Source organism: Curcuma longa, chromosome 6 (assembly GCF_044706935.1).
Source record: "Curcuma longa cultivar G26 ecotype Majalengka, Jawa Barat chromosome 6, ITB_CL_G26_1.1, whole genome shotgun sequence".
NCBI classification, from domain to species: domain Eukaryota; kingdom Viridiplantae; phylum Streptophyta; class Magnoliopsida; order Zingiberales; family Zingiberaceae; genus Curcuma; species Curcuma longa.
This window is the reverse complement of record NC_133866.1, coordinates 2,716,496-2,735,203: the sequence shown is the minus strand read 5'-3', so window position 1 is coordinate 2,735,203 and position 18,708 is coordinate 2,716,496. Positions and strand designations below refer to the sequence as shown.

The window sequence follows — 18,708 nt, the reverse complement described above, 5'->3', positions numbered from 1 at the left end:
GACATCTATGTCCTTGAATAGTACCACTCATCCTTATTGTCAGTCGGACTAAGTCCACTTGCAAGATTTGACATGACAAACCTTATGAGCTCTTCAAGGGGACATCATCAACCCTACTGGGACACGGATTCCTTCTATAATTAACGACACACCATATAGATAGTAACATCACCCAACTTACCGAGAATATTTGATCTGACGGAAAGATCTCACCCTTTGGTAAATCAAAGTGATGTTTACTAAATATATGCGCCCGTTTATTATATCGGGATTAAGAGTGCATAAGTATAATAACAGAGGTCTTGTTCAATTTATGAGTCAGCGTAAATTGAACAACCTCAATGGTCCTACTCAATACACACAAAGTGTACTAGTGTAATTCTACAGTCAAGATAGACAGTTACTGAATTACACTACAACCGTTCCCGATGGTTTGTCCAAAGTCATCTTGGTTGTGAGCCTTAATTTATAATTTACAAGGAGTTTATAATCATGATTTTCTGTGTCTCACAGACACCATGTTATCTACAATGTAAATTAAGGGGACATGTTACAAGTCTAATCTATTGCAACCATTTGACCAAAACATGATTCCTTTATTTCATGAAATGTTTATATACAAAAGAGCTAGTCTTTCAGTATACTCCAACAACGGACACCTCCGTACATAGGCCTTGAATGTACTAATCATGGGGAGTTAGAACCAAGTAAATCTACGAGTCTCCTGCTATTTTCCTAATTCCACTACAAGTATCTTTGATAGTACAAACGAATGAAAAACGAATGAACGACGAACGCGCTATTCACCCCCCTCTTGTGTGTCCCACATACCCTACAATCGTGACCAAGGGGGCAAAAGAGTATCAAGTTCAATCCGCGACTAAAGAGGGTCGAGAGAAAATATTAAATGTAACTCGATCTACTACTATAGGGTCTGAAGAGTATCCTACTCTCACAACCAAAGGACCTAGAAAGTATGCCGCTTGATTTGCAACCTACGGGTCAAGAGAGAATCTTGCTCAATATATGACTAAGGGTTTGGGAGAGTATCCTACTCGATCTGTGACTACAGGGTTAAGACTTAGGAGAGAATATTGAGATTGATTTGTGACTAAGGGACCAAGAGAATATCTTGAACAATCTGTGACTTAGAGGTCGGGAGAGTATCTTGATTAATCTGCAACCAATGGACTAGGAGAGAGTATCATGCGAACAAAGGGGTTTTGAGAGTATCATGTTCTATCCTTAACTAAGGGGCTAGGAATATATTTGCTAGATTCATAACCAAGAAGTAAGTAGAGTATCCTCAGCTTGATCTATGACCAAGAGGTCATGAGAAATTTGAATTGGATTCGTCTCCCATAGATCGAGCGAGAGATAAAGTGATCCGGTTGTTGAGTACTTTAACTATGCTTTGATGGTCAAGAGTCATGTATGTACATGAGTCACATGTGTTTAAGCTTGCTATGGTTGTTGGGGTTGTTTCTCAAGATATTATAGCAAGTTAACCCTGAGAGAAATAAATGAATTCCAAAGATTTTAGGCAAATCCAAAGAAGGTTTGCTCGTACGTTCATTGTAAAATATTTCTAGGTTCCAATACATCCAATGCCAAATAGTTGTCAAGCATAAATTTGTCACACTTTCATAACTCCAAATACCTAAATTTGTCACAATTCCCCTTGAAATACTCCAAGTACCTCCACAAATGACGCCGACCGCCTCCGGATCGAGCTTTGCCAACGAGTGTCCCGTCGTGTGCGATCGCGGGAGCTTCGAAGGCCGCCGTCCCCGCCTAGACCGTGCCTCCAGCCTCTCTTTCCCGATCCGGGTCAATTCGGTCGCATCGTCTTCCTCTGGGGCCCGATCTCGGTCGACGACGAGAATCACAGTATCCGGAGGCGATTCTGGAATTGGAGGCGAAGGGGATGATGCAGGGGGTATCGGCGATTCGAGAGCGGCAGCGGTGGCCAGGTCGGAGCGGCAGACGGGGCACGTCACGTGGGATGCGAACCAGGCGTCGATGCAGTCCCGGTGGAAGACGTGGCAGCATCCCGGGAGCATTCGGAGGTCCTCGTCGTCCTCAAATTCCATGAGGCAAACCGCGCACTCGAGATCGCCATGTCCCAACTTGAACGCCTTCGCCTCGGTGTACGGCATCGTCGGGAAAGACTTGAGAATGTCTAGACTCAAGCCCACCGCCGATCCGAGCCGGAGTTCGTCACGTTCATCGGCGGCAATCGCGGCGGCTTCGCCAGCGCACTGGCGAACGTAGAAGGCGAAGTAAGTGAGGAAGAAGAAGGCGGTGATGAGGCCGAAAATAATGACAGTGACCGTGGAGGGACTGAAGTTGTTAGGGCACTGGTCTTCAGGCGGCTGGGCGCCGCACCGGGGGTAAACGAAGATTAGGCAAAGAATGGCCATGGTGTGGCAGCCAACAGCGATCGGACGGCGATGGAGCATCATGGCTGATGCAGTAGATCGGGAGGGAGGGAGGGAGGCGGATGGCACAGCAGAATTTGGGATGGCTACGCTTCGGCGTTTGTTTTTATGGTCCCTGCGATGATATAGACGCGCCGGCCTGTAACTCTTCCAGTAATGCCTGTCTTTAGTTCAGATTATTCTACTTATAAATAGATCAACTATGATATATAACTATAAACCGAATAAATCTACCGAATAGATCAAATATAAAATTTGATTTGATTATTTTAAAATTTTAATTATTTTTTTAAAAAAATTGATTAATTCAGTTCGATTTCGATTTTAAAATTTCTTATTCAGTTAAATCAAATTAAATAAAATAAAAAAAATAATTTTTAAATTTTTAAATAAGGAAACTTATAAATCCGATAAATTTTTTATAATATTTAAAAATTTAATTATTTCAATTAATTCAATCAAAAATCAAATTAATCGATATTTTATCGGTTTAGTTTATTTGATTTTTATTTAAAAATTCAATCAGTTTGGTTAGTTTATAAAAAATTCAATTCAATTAAATTTTGATTAATTTAATTTAATTTAATTTTAATCGAATACTTAATTCTGTATAACTAGCACGAGGCATTCATTTCAAAACGGATCATATCCACTTTTAAAAGAAGGAAATGATCAAATTTTAATTTTTAATTGGAACTAAATTACTTCTGTCAATTGATTTTTTTTCTTACCGTTATATTTTCTAAACAATTTAATTTAGGTAAATATTTTATCAGAATATATAGTTCTTACTAAAATTAATTATTTTGATTTTCTAATGGCTACTTTAACTACGACTCCCAATTCTACTCATTGGTTTAAACAATATACAATCTATTTGAAATAAATTGAATGAAAAGATTGATAAAAATATGAATATTTTTTTGAGATTCTTGTTATTTTTTTATGATTCTTTTACACATTCATTATTAATTCTTAATCATTGAGATTCATGGATAATTCATATTAATATTTTTAAATATATCTTACCTTTTTTTTATCTCCTTAAATAAATTGAACAGTTTTTGATCCCTTTTGACTCCACTCTCGATCTAATATGGAGACAAGGTATGTTTGCTATATTCTTCATGACTTGTTTAAAAATAACCGATTTGTGCAGGGGCGGAGCCCATGTGGCTTGCCCACACTGGGCTCGAACAAAAAAAAAATATTAATATTATATATTTTAAGGTTGTTTTTTTTGCCCTAATTGCTGTTTCGCTCCTTCTCATCGAACGAAAATCGGCGCCTCCCTCCTCCCGCTGCTGCAGCCGAAGCCCTCCCCGAGCCTCGCCGCCTCTGCTCCGCCCTCCTAAAAGTCGCGCGAGGCCGCCGAAACAACTGAGCGGAGGGACAAAACCTCCCTACGAAGACCGCAGAAGCTCCGGCTGTTGCTGCGGAAGGCGGCACCGAGCCTGGCTGCGAGAGATCAATGCTGCCATCGAGAGAGCAAAGAACTCGCGGAGAGAAGGCGGCGATGGAAGGTTTTGGGGTCGGCGAGAGATCGGGGAGAGATTTGTAGAGGAGATCGGAAGCAAACCTCGAGGAGTCCGTTGGAGGAGGCGGAGGATTCGAAGTGAGGAAGCCACATATGAAGTTGATGTAAGAATGCTCCCCTTTCACAGTTCAGACTTTGCACTTACCGATTGAAATGAATAATATCTATGAAATTGCATCTTTTCTCCTTGCTTTCAGATGAAACATGTAGTTTCTGCTGCCATAGCTATTAAAGGACTTGTTGGTCTCTTCTATTCATCTTCAGCAGTTCTTTTGGAGTGTATCTGCTGGTCAGTAAATGTTTTCTTTGTTGCTGCTATTCAATAATAGCCTTAGTTCTTGTTTCTATTTGTAAGAGCAGGTTGATTGTAGAAAGTATTTTTTGTTAACTATGTTTGGAAGGTTAAAAATCTGTTTGCTGATCATTGTTCTTTGTTGCTGCCATAGCTTTTTTTTTCTTCTTCTAATTATGAGTTTATGTTTGCTAGATTGAATCTTGGAGCAACCAATACCAGTCATATCTTGGGAAGTAAGCTGGCCAATTGAGCAACCAATCGCATCTTTTTATGATGATGGTGGAATAGATAGCTTTTTTTGATATTAAGGAGGCTTATCCGGTTGGACAAACTTAGTAGGTTAGTTTTTATTTTGCCATTTGAAATTTAATTTTTATGTCAATTTTTGTGCATCATGTTGATGTGTTCTATTCTATTAGATAATGAAACATAATTATTCCTCATATGAGTTTTTTTTGGAGCACATTCAATATATATGTTATTTAGTTAATGTTGATGTTTAATTTTAAAGCATACATAATTTTATGATTATAAAATTTAAATTTTATTTGACTTTATTAAATATATTATATTGTTGCTCACACTCGATCATTATCCTAGCTCCGCCCCTGGTCGGCGACCGCTACACGCTGCGGTTGCCGGAGCACATACGTCGGGAGATCTTCGCTGCTCGGAAGTTCCATCGGTCGACCAGTTGCGTCGCTCTCCCAGTGACCGAGGAGGGGAGCTCGTGGGCGGGTTACCGCTGCGACACGGGAGGGGAGGGAAGCAGCCGTGGGGTACGAAGTTGGATCTTGGGGAAATCTGATCGGTGGCAGTCCTTATTCAGAACCACGCTTTCCGTGCCGTGGAAGAGAGGCGATGGTGACGAGTCAGCGAAGAAAGCGGAGGCTGAGGCGGAGGGTGAGGGAGAAGAGTCATCAAGAATGAGGTTCGGCAGCATGAGCCCTTTCGGCTCAAGCTCTGGTGGTGCTGCCGGCGCTGAGGGCGATCGAGGTGCATGGCTACCAGCGCCGTCCACCGCTGTGAGCTAGCGGCCAGTTCGAACGTAACCGAGACAGTATATAGGCTACGTATTCTCTTGTCTGTTTCTTCTTATATATAACCCAATAAGTAAGTAATATCTACAATTTTGAAAAGATGAGTAAGTTCCACATGCAGAAGAGGAGTTGCTGTTCTACGGCGACGGCGGCGGCTGCAGAGAAGAGAAGCCTGCTAATGGAAAATTTTCCCGGAATTAATCTGAGGAAATGAATGTGGACTATGAATGATATGTTAAATAAACGAACGATCAGATTTCTTAGGGTCTATTTTTTACAGTTATATTTTAGTTTTTGACAGCCACATTGGTGCTCCGGGTGAACATGCTGGCCGGTCGTATATTGGAAGACCCGAGTTTTTTTTTTTTTTTTTTTTGTGTGTAATCAATAACAGATAAAACTTAGTTGAAGTTAACATCCACTTAATCCCATATAAATTTAAAAACCTCATGCTCAGTTTATTTAGGAATACAGATTCAAAAATTAAGGAAAATTTTCCACGTGGAAAATTTTCTATTGTTTATTTTGTAAGGAAGGATAGACTTTCTGTAGTTTACTTGATATAAAATAATCAATCAATGGATTCATGAATTTATCTAGCGGTTATGATTTGTCAGATTTTTGTCAGCCCAAAATCGAACAGAACACCCTTCTTCTCATCGCGTAATCTCCGCTCGCCCTGCGCAACCAACCTAGTACGGTCGCTTGCGACGAGGCATCCCCGTAGGACTGCTGCGGGCAGCCCCGCATTGGAGCTGCGAGCGTGGGGCGGTGGACGTCCCCATAAGGCCGCTCGCGAGCACAAGTGACGGACGTCCTCACACAGCCGCTCACCAGCACAAATGGCGGGTGTCCTCAGACAACCTTCTCTTCCTTCCTAAGCTGCTCTTCCATTTCGCCTTTCTTCTCGAGGGATTCTTTCGAGGGATTCTGTTCTCTATTGATAAATATGATGGATTGAGAAACTTATACGTGGCAGAGCTAAGTTAGAGGTCAAGTCAATGAGTTAAATGTCAGAGGTGGAGGTCAAATCAGGCATTCGATCTCTCCAATTTGGGCTGACCAAACTCTGTCGGCTTGGTCACCTGCTAGCTAGGTCGTCCTCTAGCTCTGTCACTTTACCTCTCCGACTCGAATCTAGCCGAACCTACTTGGCTTCTCAACTAAGATATCACTGTCTCGACCTCAAATCCTTGCATCATCACTGCCTCAGATAATTCAGCATCGATAGTTTGGCCAAGATAACTCGACCTCGATAGCTCAGCCAAGACAACTCAGCCTCAGCCGTTGACCTCATCTCTAACTCAGCCTCAGGTGCCAACTTTGCCTATCTTCAAGGTCACTCAACATCGATTTCATTTTTCTTCATCCATCCTCGGATTTGAAATGCTCACAAATATTCCGAAACACATGACACCAAGTGAATAGTGAAGCGGCTATTGGTTGTCAGATATGGTCTTTTGGATGTCGCCCATCAAACATGTAACGTTTGGTGAATAAAGAAACTACTAACTGCTGTCGGATCTGGTCCCCTCACTAGCTCATACGAAGATGATGGAAGGAATATAGCATCTGACATGGAGATACTCTTTTGACAATTCTATAATTCCTAGAGAAGGTAAAGAAAAGGGTCTCTCTCTTATTTCGTCTTCTTCTTCTAGCTGCTTTAGCTTGATACCAAAAAAGAAAACCCTAACTTGTGCTTTGGAGTAGTGATACGCGGGTGTTTGTATGTGAATTATTTATATACATTTTCCCATATTTATTTGTCACTTACACCCGTCAAAATTATTTGTTTATTTATTTACCAAACCTCTTATTATCGCCTTAAGTGGTATAGGGAGGTCCAGGTCGTTTCTCTCTAGGACTCAATGACAGGATATTTATTCTAGACACATGGTACGGGTGTTTATTGTGTTTTGTTCATCTAACTATCTACAACTTTATTTATTTACAATTTAATCCTACAATTTACAAAAGAATACTAAGTATACATAATACACATTCCTAATCATACAAATAGCATACACAATGAATTTCAATCACACAATATGTACAATTGATTTAACGTACAACATACAAGATATTATTCACACAACATGCACAATATTATTCACACAACATACATTTGACCACCTACAAAATGAATCCTCATACAACAACTAACATACACATACAACAATATAAAACATACAACATACAAAATAATTTATTCATACATGAATTAGATTTACAAAATCCATTTACATATGATTACAACACTACATAACACATAACCGGTTAACATTATTTCCAAACAAATCAATTTCAACAATGTATACAAAGGTTCAACATACAACAACACAATCACAAGCATCAACACAATCTTATTGCTAACAAAGCCTAACTTCCTTTATCCAAACCTCATACTTTGCACCAAGAACAAATCCATTAGCATTCAAATCCAAGCCATCCATGCAACAAGAACAAACAGAAGAAAAGAACAACACTTGAGAGGTTTTTGATTCAATCATGCTAAACACAGAAAACTCAATTATCATCAAAAGTTATGTTAGGTTAGATTAAGATTAGGATTAACAGAATTAGCAATTAGCAATTAGCAATTAGGGTTAGAGTTAGAATTAAGTTAGGTTAGGACAGAATTAGGAATTAGCAATTAAGGTTAAATCATATTTACAGGTATTTGAATTCAAGTTTACAGCATATATGCAATATCCACAGGGAATGGGGGGTTTTGATTTTAAAAGCTAACAACAGAATTAAAAGAAACAGCAACAGAAAAAATGCAAGAACAGAAAAAATGGATGACAGATGAGTTTCCTTCCCTCTCCCAATCGCCACAGAACAGAACATCAGCCTCCTTCAGTTCACACCGCACCAAGGAGGTGAATCGCACCAGGGCAAAGAACCCTAGGTGGAGCACGGCAGAGAGCAAGGATCGGAATCCAATCCTTCGCCCATCGTCAGCTGCAATCCAGCAAACAAACGTTAGAGAAAGGAATTGAAACACTTTACCTTGCTAACTCCGGTGGATGGAGGGGATTGAAGCCGAGCACGAGTGTCCCTAACGCTTCCGAATCCACTTCAGCGTAGGGCACTGTGCTAGAGTTCAGTGAAGATGGAGCGCCAGGGAAGGAGATGGAGAACCACCCACACCCGCTTCTCTAGGCTGGTTACCGTCGAGCACCGGTGGCTGGAGAATCCACCCACAACCTCCGTTCCGCGACGACGGGGACTTGGATCTCAACACCTCCGAATCCACTTCGGCGTAGAGATCCAGCGAGGGCGACGGCGAAAACCAATGGAGATGAGGGCTGCTCTGTGTTGACCAAAAGGAGGAAGATGGTGGCTGATGGAAGCTCGCGACGGCGGGAGCTCGAAGACGCCGTCGCGAGAGAGGAGAAGAAAATCGGGAGAAAAACCTAATCGCGAGCTCCCCGTTTGCAATCGATGAACCGGCTGCATTTGATTTTGGACCGAGCTTAATTGAATGCAATTGAACCGGCTTTTGCAATTAAATTGAACCAAAGCCTGTTTCTGAACCGGGGCGGCAATTTGGGCTGGGCTGGATTTGAAATGAGTCGGGCTCAATTAATGTCAAGGATAATTTAATTTGGATTGAGTGGATTTGGTTAAACTTGGGCTTTGGCTTGACTTGAGCTCAGGTTTGACCTGATTGGAGCTGATTTAATTGATTTAGCCGAATTGAACTTTAGGTTGCACTTGAGTTAAATCCAACAGCTTAAACTAAGTCAATTTCGCAACTGACTGAACCAATTTGAATCCAAATGGACCTGAACTCGAACCAGAATTGATTTTTCTCAAATTTAATTTCCTGCAAAATAAAATACAATAAATTAATATTCATAAAATCCCATAATTTAATGCAAATTGCAATAGAGATCATAAATTCTGCCAAAATAAAGAAATAGCCCAAAATCCTTATTTATGATATGAAATGTGGTCCAAATCGGTCTAATCTAATTCTAATTTACCAGCAAAAAATGCCCCTCATCAGGTGTCTCCAGTAAACCCTAGCCCACAACTGTACCATGACCATGTTGGGAAGCACGGTATGGTTGTGTGGCACTCTAGACATCAGTTGTCGATCGAACATAATTTGTTGGGTTGTAAGGGTGCAAACATATTCCCACATTTAAAACACTTGGGAAAGATCATGGGTTTAAAAAGGATGAAAAGTATCTCCATTGGCATGAGACCTTTTGGGGAGAGCCCAAGAGCAAAACTATGAGGGCTTAGGTCCAAAGTGGACATTATCATGCTATTGTAGAGATGCGGACATCCTTGGGGACCCTTCACAATTGTGTCACAGGAGATGACCAGAACGTGTTCTGTTGGGATGTATATTATAAGCCTAGCTTTTGTATAAATATCTATTTTGCAATAATATTGAAATGAGAATCACTTTGGTCAAATATTTGCATTTTATATTGTTAATGCAGTTGTTCACTTAATTTATATTGTAGATAACATGGTGTGTGGTGCCACACAGAAGATCATGTTATCAGTTTCTTATAAATTATAAATAGTAGCTCACAACCAAGATGGACTGGGACAAACCATTGGAATGGTTGTAGTGTAATTGGTATTAGTTTATCTTGACTATAAAATTACACTAGTACATTTTGTGTGTATTGAGCAGGACCGTTTGAGGTCGTTCGATTTATACTGACTATATAATCGAATTAGACCTCTGTTATTATGGATGTGCATGCTCTTAATCCCTATATAATAACAAGCACATATACTTAGTATTTATTTCTTTAATTCATCAAAGGGTGAGATTTATTCGTTAAATCAAAAGGCTCGATGAGTTGGGAGATAATGCTATGTATATGATGTGTTGTTGATTATAGAAGGAATCTGTGTCCTAATTATTTAGGCTGATGATGTCCCCTTGAGGAGCTCATAAGGATTATCATGTAAACCATGTAGGTGGACCTAGTCCGTATGATAATAAAGTTGAGTGGTAGTATTCTCAGAATTAAAAGTTAATTAATTGAATTGTCAGTAATTCAATTAATTGATGGACATACGATATCTTAAATATAGGGAGATTAATGCACTCATGATAAGAAGGAGCCCATATTGTAATATGGGATTGGTGCGGTAGTTCAATAATAACCCTTTAGTGGTATGAGTTATTATTGATGGACTTGAGTTGGGTGTTCAGGGAGAACACGGGAAGCCCAAGCCCATCAGGAGGTCAAAATCAATTCCTCCTCTAGGTCTCTGTTGTAGCCTCTGGATAAAGCCTCGTATCTACCCATGAGATTTTGAATTCTGTTAAGAATTCTATTAAGAATTCTGTTAGAATTCAGTTTAGAATTCTGTTTAGAATTCTATTAAGAATTCAGTTAACAGAATTTAAATTAATTCTAAATAGAATTATGTTAATTTTATTATCGAATAAAATTTTATTAAATTTTATTATCCAATAAAATTTTATTAAGTTTTGTTATCCAACAAAATTTTGTAAAAGAATTTTGTTATCTAACAAAATTATATAAATTTTGTTATACAACAAAATTATATTAATTGGGTTTTTTTTTTTCTAAAATTTCTATGATGGCAAAGCTATAAAAGGGGAGGATAGGAAGAGGCAAAAACACAATTTAGATTCTTGTTTTTGTGTGTTAGGGTCGGCGGCACAACACCTATTCTTCCCCCTTTGTTTGCTAGGGTCGGCGCCCTCTCCCAACTTCTCCTCTCTCCTTTGTGTGCTTGGGTGTTTCTCTTCTTACTCTTTACTAGGGTCGGCGCACAAGGTTTTTATCCTTGCTAGGGCTGGCGGCCAAGAAGGGAGAAAGAAGAAGAGGATGAGGAAGAGGAAGAAGAAGAAAGCTTCTACCTTAAGTTCTTGCCATCGGATTAGAAGAGAGGAAAAGAAGGAATTGGGTGGAGACATCTTGGTAGATCGTTGCCCACACAATGTCCAAGAAGAGGAGAGAAATACAGCAGAAGATCAAGAGGTCTTCGGGTATGTACAATCATCTACACAATCTATAAAGAAGAAAGATACAATTTATTTATTAACTGCGTAAATTATTTTCTTTGTATGGATCTTGAATACCAACACAAGAGTTTCATCGATCCTATGCTTCGATCAAGGTGTGCTTTGATTGGTCAATAACTTGCTTGATCAATCATGCACATGTATGATCGAAGACGTAAGTTGCTTGGAAGGTTCTGTTCTTGAAAATTTTTGTCTGGTAAGAATTGAATGAAACAGAATTCCAGGCATCTTCATGTTCAACTCTGGAATCATCTTGTCAAGTGGAAGCAAGGGACACGGTCATGTCAAGGGACACAACCAACCCATGTTTGGTGCTAGAAGTCTCAATTGATGCTCTGTTGCTCGCCTTGCTCTATAGGTGATGCACGATCGTGTCAAGGGACACGACCTAACCATGTATTATGCTGGAATGCACACTTCCAAGGCGTTTGTCTCCAATTGAGCTCCAAATTCATGTTCTGTTAATGAAAGCACACAAAGAATAATTTCTCAAATTAAAAAAAATAATAATAATGCAAAAGCTACAAAACTATACAAAATATGCTCGTATAATAGAATAAATACATGCTAAATAATATAGAAAATATATGCATGAAACACACATAAATCGGGGAGAGGAGCTCAATCCCCTTGATAAGAATATCTGGAACACTAGAATACCTGTTTAGTTTCGATTGGGGAGAGGAGCTCAATCCTCATAATAAGAATGTCCAGAATACTAGAATATTCATTTAATGTGGACCGGGGAAAGGAGCTCGATCTTGCAGTCAAGAATAATAATAAAAATTTAAGTTTTGATAGGGCAAATCCCGCCCTAATTAGGGAGAGGAGTGATTTCTTGATCGTGAGGATTATACCAAGTATAAGGCAAATACCGTTTTGACCATGGAGAGGAGTGATCCTATTGTTGTGAGAATTGTCCTAAAATAGGACAAATCCCATCTTGATCAGGGAGAGGGGAAATCCCATGGTCGTCAAGATTGTACTAAAATAAGGTAAATCTCACTCCGACCAAGAAGAGGAGCAATCCCATAGTAGTGAGGATTGTACCAAGTATAGGGCAAATCTCTCGATCGGGGAGAGGAGCGATCCCTTAGTCGTGAGGATTATACCAAGTATAAGGTAAATTTTGCCCTGACCAGGGGAGAGGAGTGATCCTATTGTTGTGAGGATTGTACCAAGTATAGGGCAAATTCCACCTCGACTAGAAAGAGGAGTGATCCTATGGTCGTGAGGATTGTATCAAAATAGGACAAACCCTATCTTGTCCATGAAGAGGAGCAATCCCTTAGTCGTGAGGATTATACCAAGTATAGAATAAATTTTGCCCTGACCAGGGAGAGGAGTGATCCCGTTATCGTGAGGATTGTACCAAGTATAGGGCAAATTCCACCTCGACTAGAGAGAGAAGCGATCCTATGGTCGTGAGGATTGTATCAAAATAGGACAAACTCTATCCTGTCCAGGAAGTGGAGCGATCCCATAGTCACGAGGATTGTACCAAGTATAGGGAAAATCCAATTCCAACCAGGGAGAGAAGTGATCCAATAGTATTGAGGGTTGTACCAAAATAGGGGAAATCCTGCCTCGACTAAAAGAAGAGTGATTCTTCGATCGTGATGATTGTACCAAGTATAGGATAAATCTTGCCCCCGACCAGGAAGAAGAGTGATCCCATAGTTGTGAGGATTGTATTAAGTTTTGATAATTACTCGAGTGTAAGAAAGCTAGTGTCATATATCTGTACATGCGCTAGGAGAAGGGGTATAGTTGAATACTGATGTCTGAGTCGACTACTGGAGGAGGTCAAACTGGTCAGGCTTTTACCTTGCACTCACCTGCTCAGGATGTCGTGATGGCGTGAGTACATCACAAACAATGAACATAGGAGGAGATGACAAAACTGAAAGGCGTTCAACTATATGAACCCATATTAAATGGAATTTGTCACATTACAAATGCTTCTTTGTGTATAAGCTTATCGTTATATTCATTATATTGTATCTTTATAAACACCAAATAATATATAATTTATTTGTGAAAAATAATTTTAAAAAACTTTATTGGGAAAAGATTTTTTTATTATTTGAACATTATAAAATTATTAAAAAATAATTTCCTATATTTGATTATACTTAGAAAAATACTTTATTAAAAAAAAAGGTGGGATTCATCAAACAATTTGGCCCAATCAAGCCTATTTAGTTGGATAACACGTGTAGCCCATTTAGACTAATCGGGTCATTAGATCGATAAATTTACCTAACTCAATCAACAACCTAAACACAAACCAAATCACTTAGATCGTCAAACTTGATTAGCTTTCCTAATTGAACAAATTGCCCAATCTGATCAATTCAATTAGATTGATTAAATTGTCTATATTGAATTTAGATTGTTCCAATTATATTATCTAACTTGTCTGAGTTAATATAGATTGTTCTACCCCCAACCACATTAGTCACTCGACTTGATCGACTCCTTGGCTCACCTTCAGTGGCGGATCCAGACTAATTTTTCAACCGGGACTCAATTTTTTAATATATAATAAATATATATAAAAAATAAAAATATAATTAATAACATAATAATAAAAATATAAAATTATGTGCATACCAATAAAAAATTATTTTTTTATACTCGAACTACTACCAAGTTGTGTACAAACAAGAAGAGACAATTGTATCCTACGAGTATTTATTTGCTGAAAATGTTGTAAAATTTGTTCATTTTCAATTGTGGTAAAAATCTCTTTCTCGATGTATACAACCAAATTGTAATATTCTAGAAATTGTAGGGTTTGAACTAACCCATTTAAAGACTCAGTCCTAATTAGTTCGAATTAAGTGGGTTGAAACCTAAATTAGTCAAGCTCATTTAGGTTAAATAGGTCAGATCTAGAATTAGGTTAAGACTATGATAAAATAAAGGGGATGAAAAGATTCGTCTCGCTAAGACGAATCAAACAAACCTGGGTTAGGTCAAATCGAAAATCGTTTGGTTAGTGAACCAAACGAACCAAGATTGAACCAAACTGAACCAGCTTGATTTGGTTCGTACCGGAAGAGATTTTGATAGAATAAAATGGATAAAAGGATTTGTCTTGCGAAGACGAATCCAACAAAACTGGTTTGAGTCAAATCAGATATCGTTTGATTGGTAAACCAAGCGAATCAAGATTGAACCCAGTTTGCTATAGTAACCGATTCAATCGTTATAGTAAGCCTAGGTTTTTTAAAGTCGGTTTAGCTCAGTTATTGCGCCGACCAACCCACCATTACTGTATATTCCTTTTTAAATCAGGAAATCGATTCTTTAATCCTGATTCCCCTTATCCTCTTCTCTTCTTCATTCCTTTGCTCCTTCACCCGCTATCTCGCCGCCATCGACGCCACTGTTGTCGCCGGATCACCAGCGCCTCCTCCCGTCCACCTCACACGAAGACCACCGCAACTCTGTTCCCCTCCTCTGCCGACGCCGCTGCCCCTCCTTTGCTGACGACGCCACCGCTCAATGCTGAACGCCATCGCCTTCATCCTCCTCGCCGCTGCATAGGCCGCCGTCGCCGCCGCCCCTTCGCCACCCGGAGAAGATGCCCACCGCTGCCGAGGCCTCCGCCATAGCCCAGACGCCGTTCTCCTCTCGCAATCCCCTGTTGCCCAGTCGGCGCCACACGCCCTGCTCAGAGACGCCGCCTCCTTCGCCGACAAGCCTAAGGACAAGTTGATTAAGGTTTTCTTTAGTAAGTATTTTGATTTGTTGTTGGGATTTGTCGATTCCCCTAGCTTGTTCTACTTCAGTGTTAAGAATTTACGAATTTGATTTTGTGGGATCTCGGTTGGGCCCAGAGGATGGCAAAGGAGCAGCGACGATGGACCTCCTCCAAATGCTACCGCGATCTCAGGGGGGCTCAAGCCCCCCCCCCCCCCTCGGGATCTGCCACTGCTCACCTTGACTCACCCATTTCATTAGGTATCTTATTGAATCACCGGACTCAATTGATCCACTCAAAATTCTTAAATTATTCGAACCACCCAACTAGGCCACCCCCACCTGATTGACCTACTCAAAACCGCCCTTTCCGTATGAACTATAAATTGTATCAATTTCCACGCCCCAATTTGCCAGACTTAATGGAATTTGTAGGATTACATGTCATATCGTTTTTTCTTAGAAAAGTAAAGCGAGGAAAAGCCTTCATTTGCGTCCGTTTTACGTGCAATAAAAGATAAAAATCTTCAATTAATCGCACGAAAAAACAATTGTTTCAATAAATTGCTTTCGACAAATAGACATCCTTAATTTTCTTTCTGGACAGAGAAACCTTATTTTCTACGGAGGAAATGGAAACATCAACTCCGATGCCCTCCAATTATTGTTTATTAAATAAATTCTCCAAATCCAGCGCTTCATCTCCTCCATCTTCAGATCCCACCCGTCCATATCACACCAGTTGCTGGCTCCATAGCGATGGACGGACAGCCAACCTTGATTAGAGTAATGGACGGATATGATGAAAATTACAACGATAATCCGTCCTCGCAATTGCAGGGGATCAAACCCGCAAATCCCACGGATTAAGAAACTTCAAAAAGTTCTCATTCGCTCCCTGCTGTCTACGCGGGGCAGGTGAAGACGAACAGCGAACATTTCAACTCAAATTTGGGGCAGCTGATTTCTTCGAAAGCTTCCTTGTCGCGCAGATTCGGAGCTTCGACTTCTGATTCATGGTGCGATTTCGTGTTCTTGCTTATCACCTTCGAGTTATGGGATGTGATTGCTTGTTTGCAGTATTTTTTCTGCCGATTATGTGTTTCTCAACAACAATTCTAGGATGTTGGTTCGTTATAGATATGCATAAAGTGCCAAACTTTTTTTTTCAGCATTTGGCGTTGAGCTGATTCGATACGACTAGGTTTTCTTGCTGTTGCCCAGTTGTTTTAACAAATAAGTTGTAAAATCATTCACCCAAGTGACAAGCTTCTTTGTTTAATGTTGTCTTTGCATATTGGCTGAAGCTGCTCGCTAGATGTTTTTAGTCACAATTACTCTTTGATAAAATAATTGAATTTATGGTTTGTGCACAAAAGGTTTAGAGCTATTGATGTCGCACGCTAAAAAACGTGTATAACCCAATACCATTGATGATCAACATTTAGCATCGCTTGGATTTTGGGGTTCACAGCTTAGACTTTTGATAATGTCCAGGAACTTTCTTGACTAAATGTTTTAGCAAAAGTGGTCGATGCTAAGTCTAAATAGAGGGAAGCTGGAACATATTTGTTATGGGCTAACTAGGCCCATTTGTAAACACGTGAAATATAGGGATCCATTCGCAATAATATCTGTTAGGTAGAGAGGGGCTACCTAGAGTGCCAGGAATAATTCCCCAACAATATTAAAATGGATAGCAACATCCTTAGTTATTAGAAAAGTTAGGAGGCAATGCTGCAGAGAAGAGGTAAAATCTCAAGGAATGATTGACTGTATATCTCTAATGCACATCTAATGACATGTTGTATGTTTCCGCCAACAATGCACAGTGTTCCGGTTGGATGCCGTGGACGATCAAATCACTAGTCAAAGGCCTGCTACCTCAATCGATCTTGATCCCGTTGATGAAGAGAACTTGAAGAAGAAGAAAACTGAATGAGCGGATTAGCTGGGTGCCAGAATTCCTGGCAGGCCACTCTGACGCTCAAGTCAGTAAGAAGAAGAAGTAGAAGTATGTGTGAAATTGCTGAGGATTCGAGAGTCAAAGAGAGAGTCCTCATACCTATGGGAGAGGTTATATACTTACCAAAAGGAATCTCCATGCTAGCATCAGAGCAGAGTCTTGCCGTGGGTGAGGGGGAGCAGGTTCTGACAACCGCTGTTAATTCGGCTCTGACATGTCTTATTCAGGGGACCAATTCTGAGACCTTGTAACCATCCTATGGCTCGGAAGGATTGATTATTCTTATCTTTTGGTCGTAGGTACAGAGAGGCGAGAGGATCTAGGGGACCAGACCTATCAACCTAGTAACCGTCCTGATTCTTTGGCAGGTTCGCACACTCAAGAGCTTCTGTCGTTTTCCAAGCTTGGAGCGGTTGGGAAGGTGGCTCGGGGCCAGGCCGAGTAGCTGAGCTTGCCAATACGAGAGTCGAGTGGCTGAGCTCATAGAGGTCGGGAGTGAGGATCGAATAGCCAAGGTTGGATTGGCCGAGACGAGCCGAGAGACTGAGTTTGTAGAGGTTGGGAACGAGGACCGAGTAGCCGGGGTCGGACTGGTTGAGACGAGCCGAGAGACTGAGTTCATAGAGGTCAAGAATGATGACTGAATAGCCGGGGTCGGACTGGCCGAGACGAGTCAAGAGACTAAGTTTGTAGAGGTCGGGAGTGAGGACCAAGTAGCCGGGTCGGATTGGTCGAGACGAGGGCCGATCCACCTAAGGTTGACTATTGACCCCTTGACTTGCCATATCAGCTTGCTTCTTGACTTTTGCTGCCACGTAATACCATTTAGGATTCGCCGTATCATAAGTCTTCCTATCAAGTCTAGTCGAAGGAGGTATATATCGATTGACTAGACAATAATGGGTCGGGAGAGGGTTCGCTCGAGTTAGGTCAGCAGTAATGGATCGAATTACTTCGTTACGGATCAGAGTTGAGGTGACGGGCCGGGTTCAAAGCATCGGGTCTACCGTCAGTGGTCGAGTCGCATTTAATGACTCGGATACGCGATCTGCCTCGAGACTGAGAGCCGTATCTCTGCATTAATATCGCTGGCGTGCGATATCAGCTGCGGGATCCATACGACCAGATTCGATGTCAGGTCGCCACATGCCGAGGTCAAGCTCTCGGCGGTGGAGATTGAAGACTCGGCAGGATAGAGGATCAGGATTAACTTCAGGCAGAGACAACAGAGAGAGACTACGCCAATCGGATTGGCTGGGCGTACGATGCAGATTTGACCATGAAGATATAACCGCCTTCATCCGACGATTACCCGTGTGACCACGTCAGCCCTACAGTGCTTTTTGGTGATAGTATAAAAGGGACCTTAGGTAGTATCGTCTTCTTCCTCCATTCGTTTTCGCTGATTCTCCTTTTCTTCTTGTTTCCTAAGCACCCGCGCCGTCTGACCACTTTCTCGCTGTCGCGTGTTTTTGCCGTCGTAAGTCCCTCTTCCCTCCCTTCGTTGCCTTGCGTCTTAGGGATAGTGTCCATGGTCGATGAACAACCTTGGTACGAAATCCAACGCTCTGTCTATGACAGAGACGCCGCCAGCCTTTGTACCCAATACCATATCCCTGTCGACCATGTTAGGAAGTATACTGAAAAGACTAGGTCTTTTGTATAAACATTTATGAAATAA

General features: G+C 40.8%; 2 protein-coding genes across 2 annotated transcripts in view; one reads left to right on the top strand and one right to left on the bottom strand.

Annotated features, from left to right (window-relative positions):
* The window catches only part of LOC141831115 (uncharacterized), a 5,410-nt gene extending 2,945 nt beyond the window's left edge, over positions 1-2,465 (bottom strand). Inside the window, exon 1 of the mRNA XM_074718542.1 lies at positions 1,700-2,465. Coding sequence (XP_074574643.1) covers positions 1,700-2,465 — 766 coding nt within the window. The remainder of the gene's footprint in view (positions 1-1,699) is intronic.
* LOC141830807 (large ribosomal subunit protein uL23) overlaps positions 1-18,708 on the top strand; it is a 43,621-nt gene that overhangs the window by 9,644 nt on the left and 15,269 nt on the right. The gene's annotated exons all lie outside the window — the stretch shown is intronic.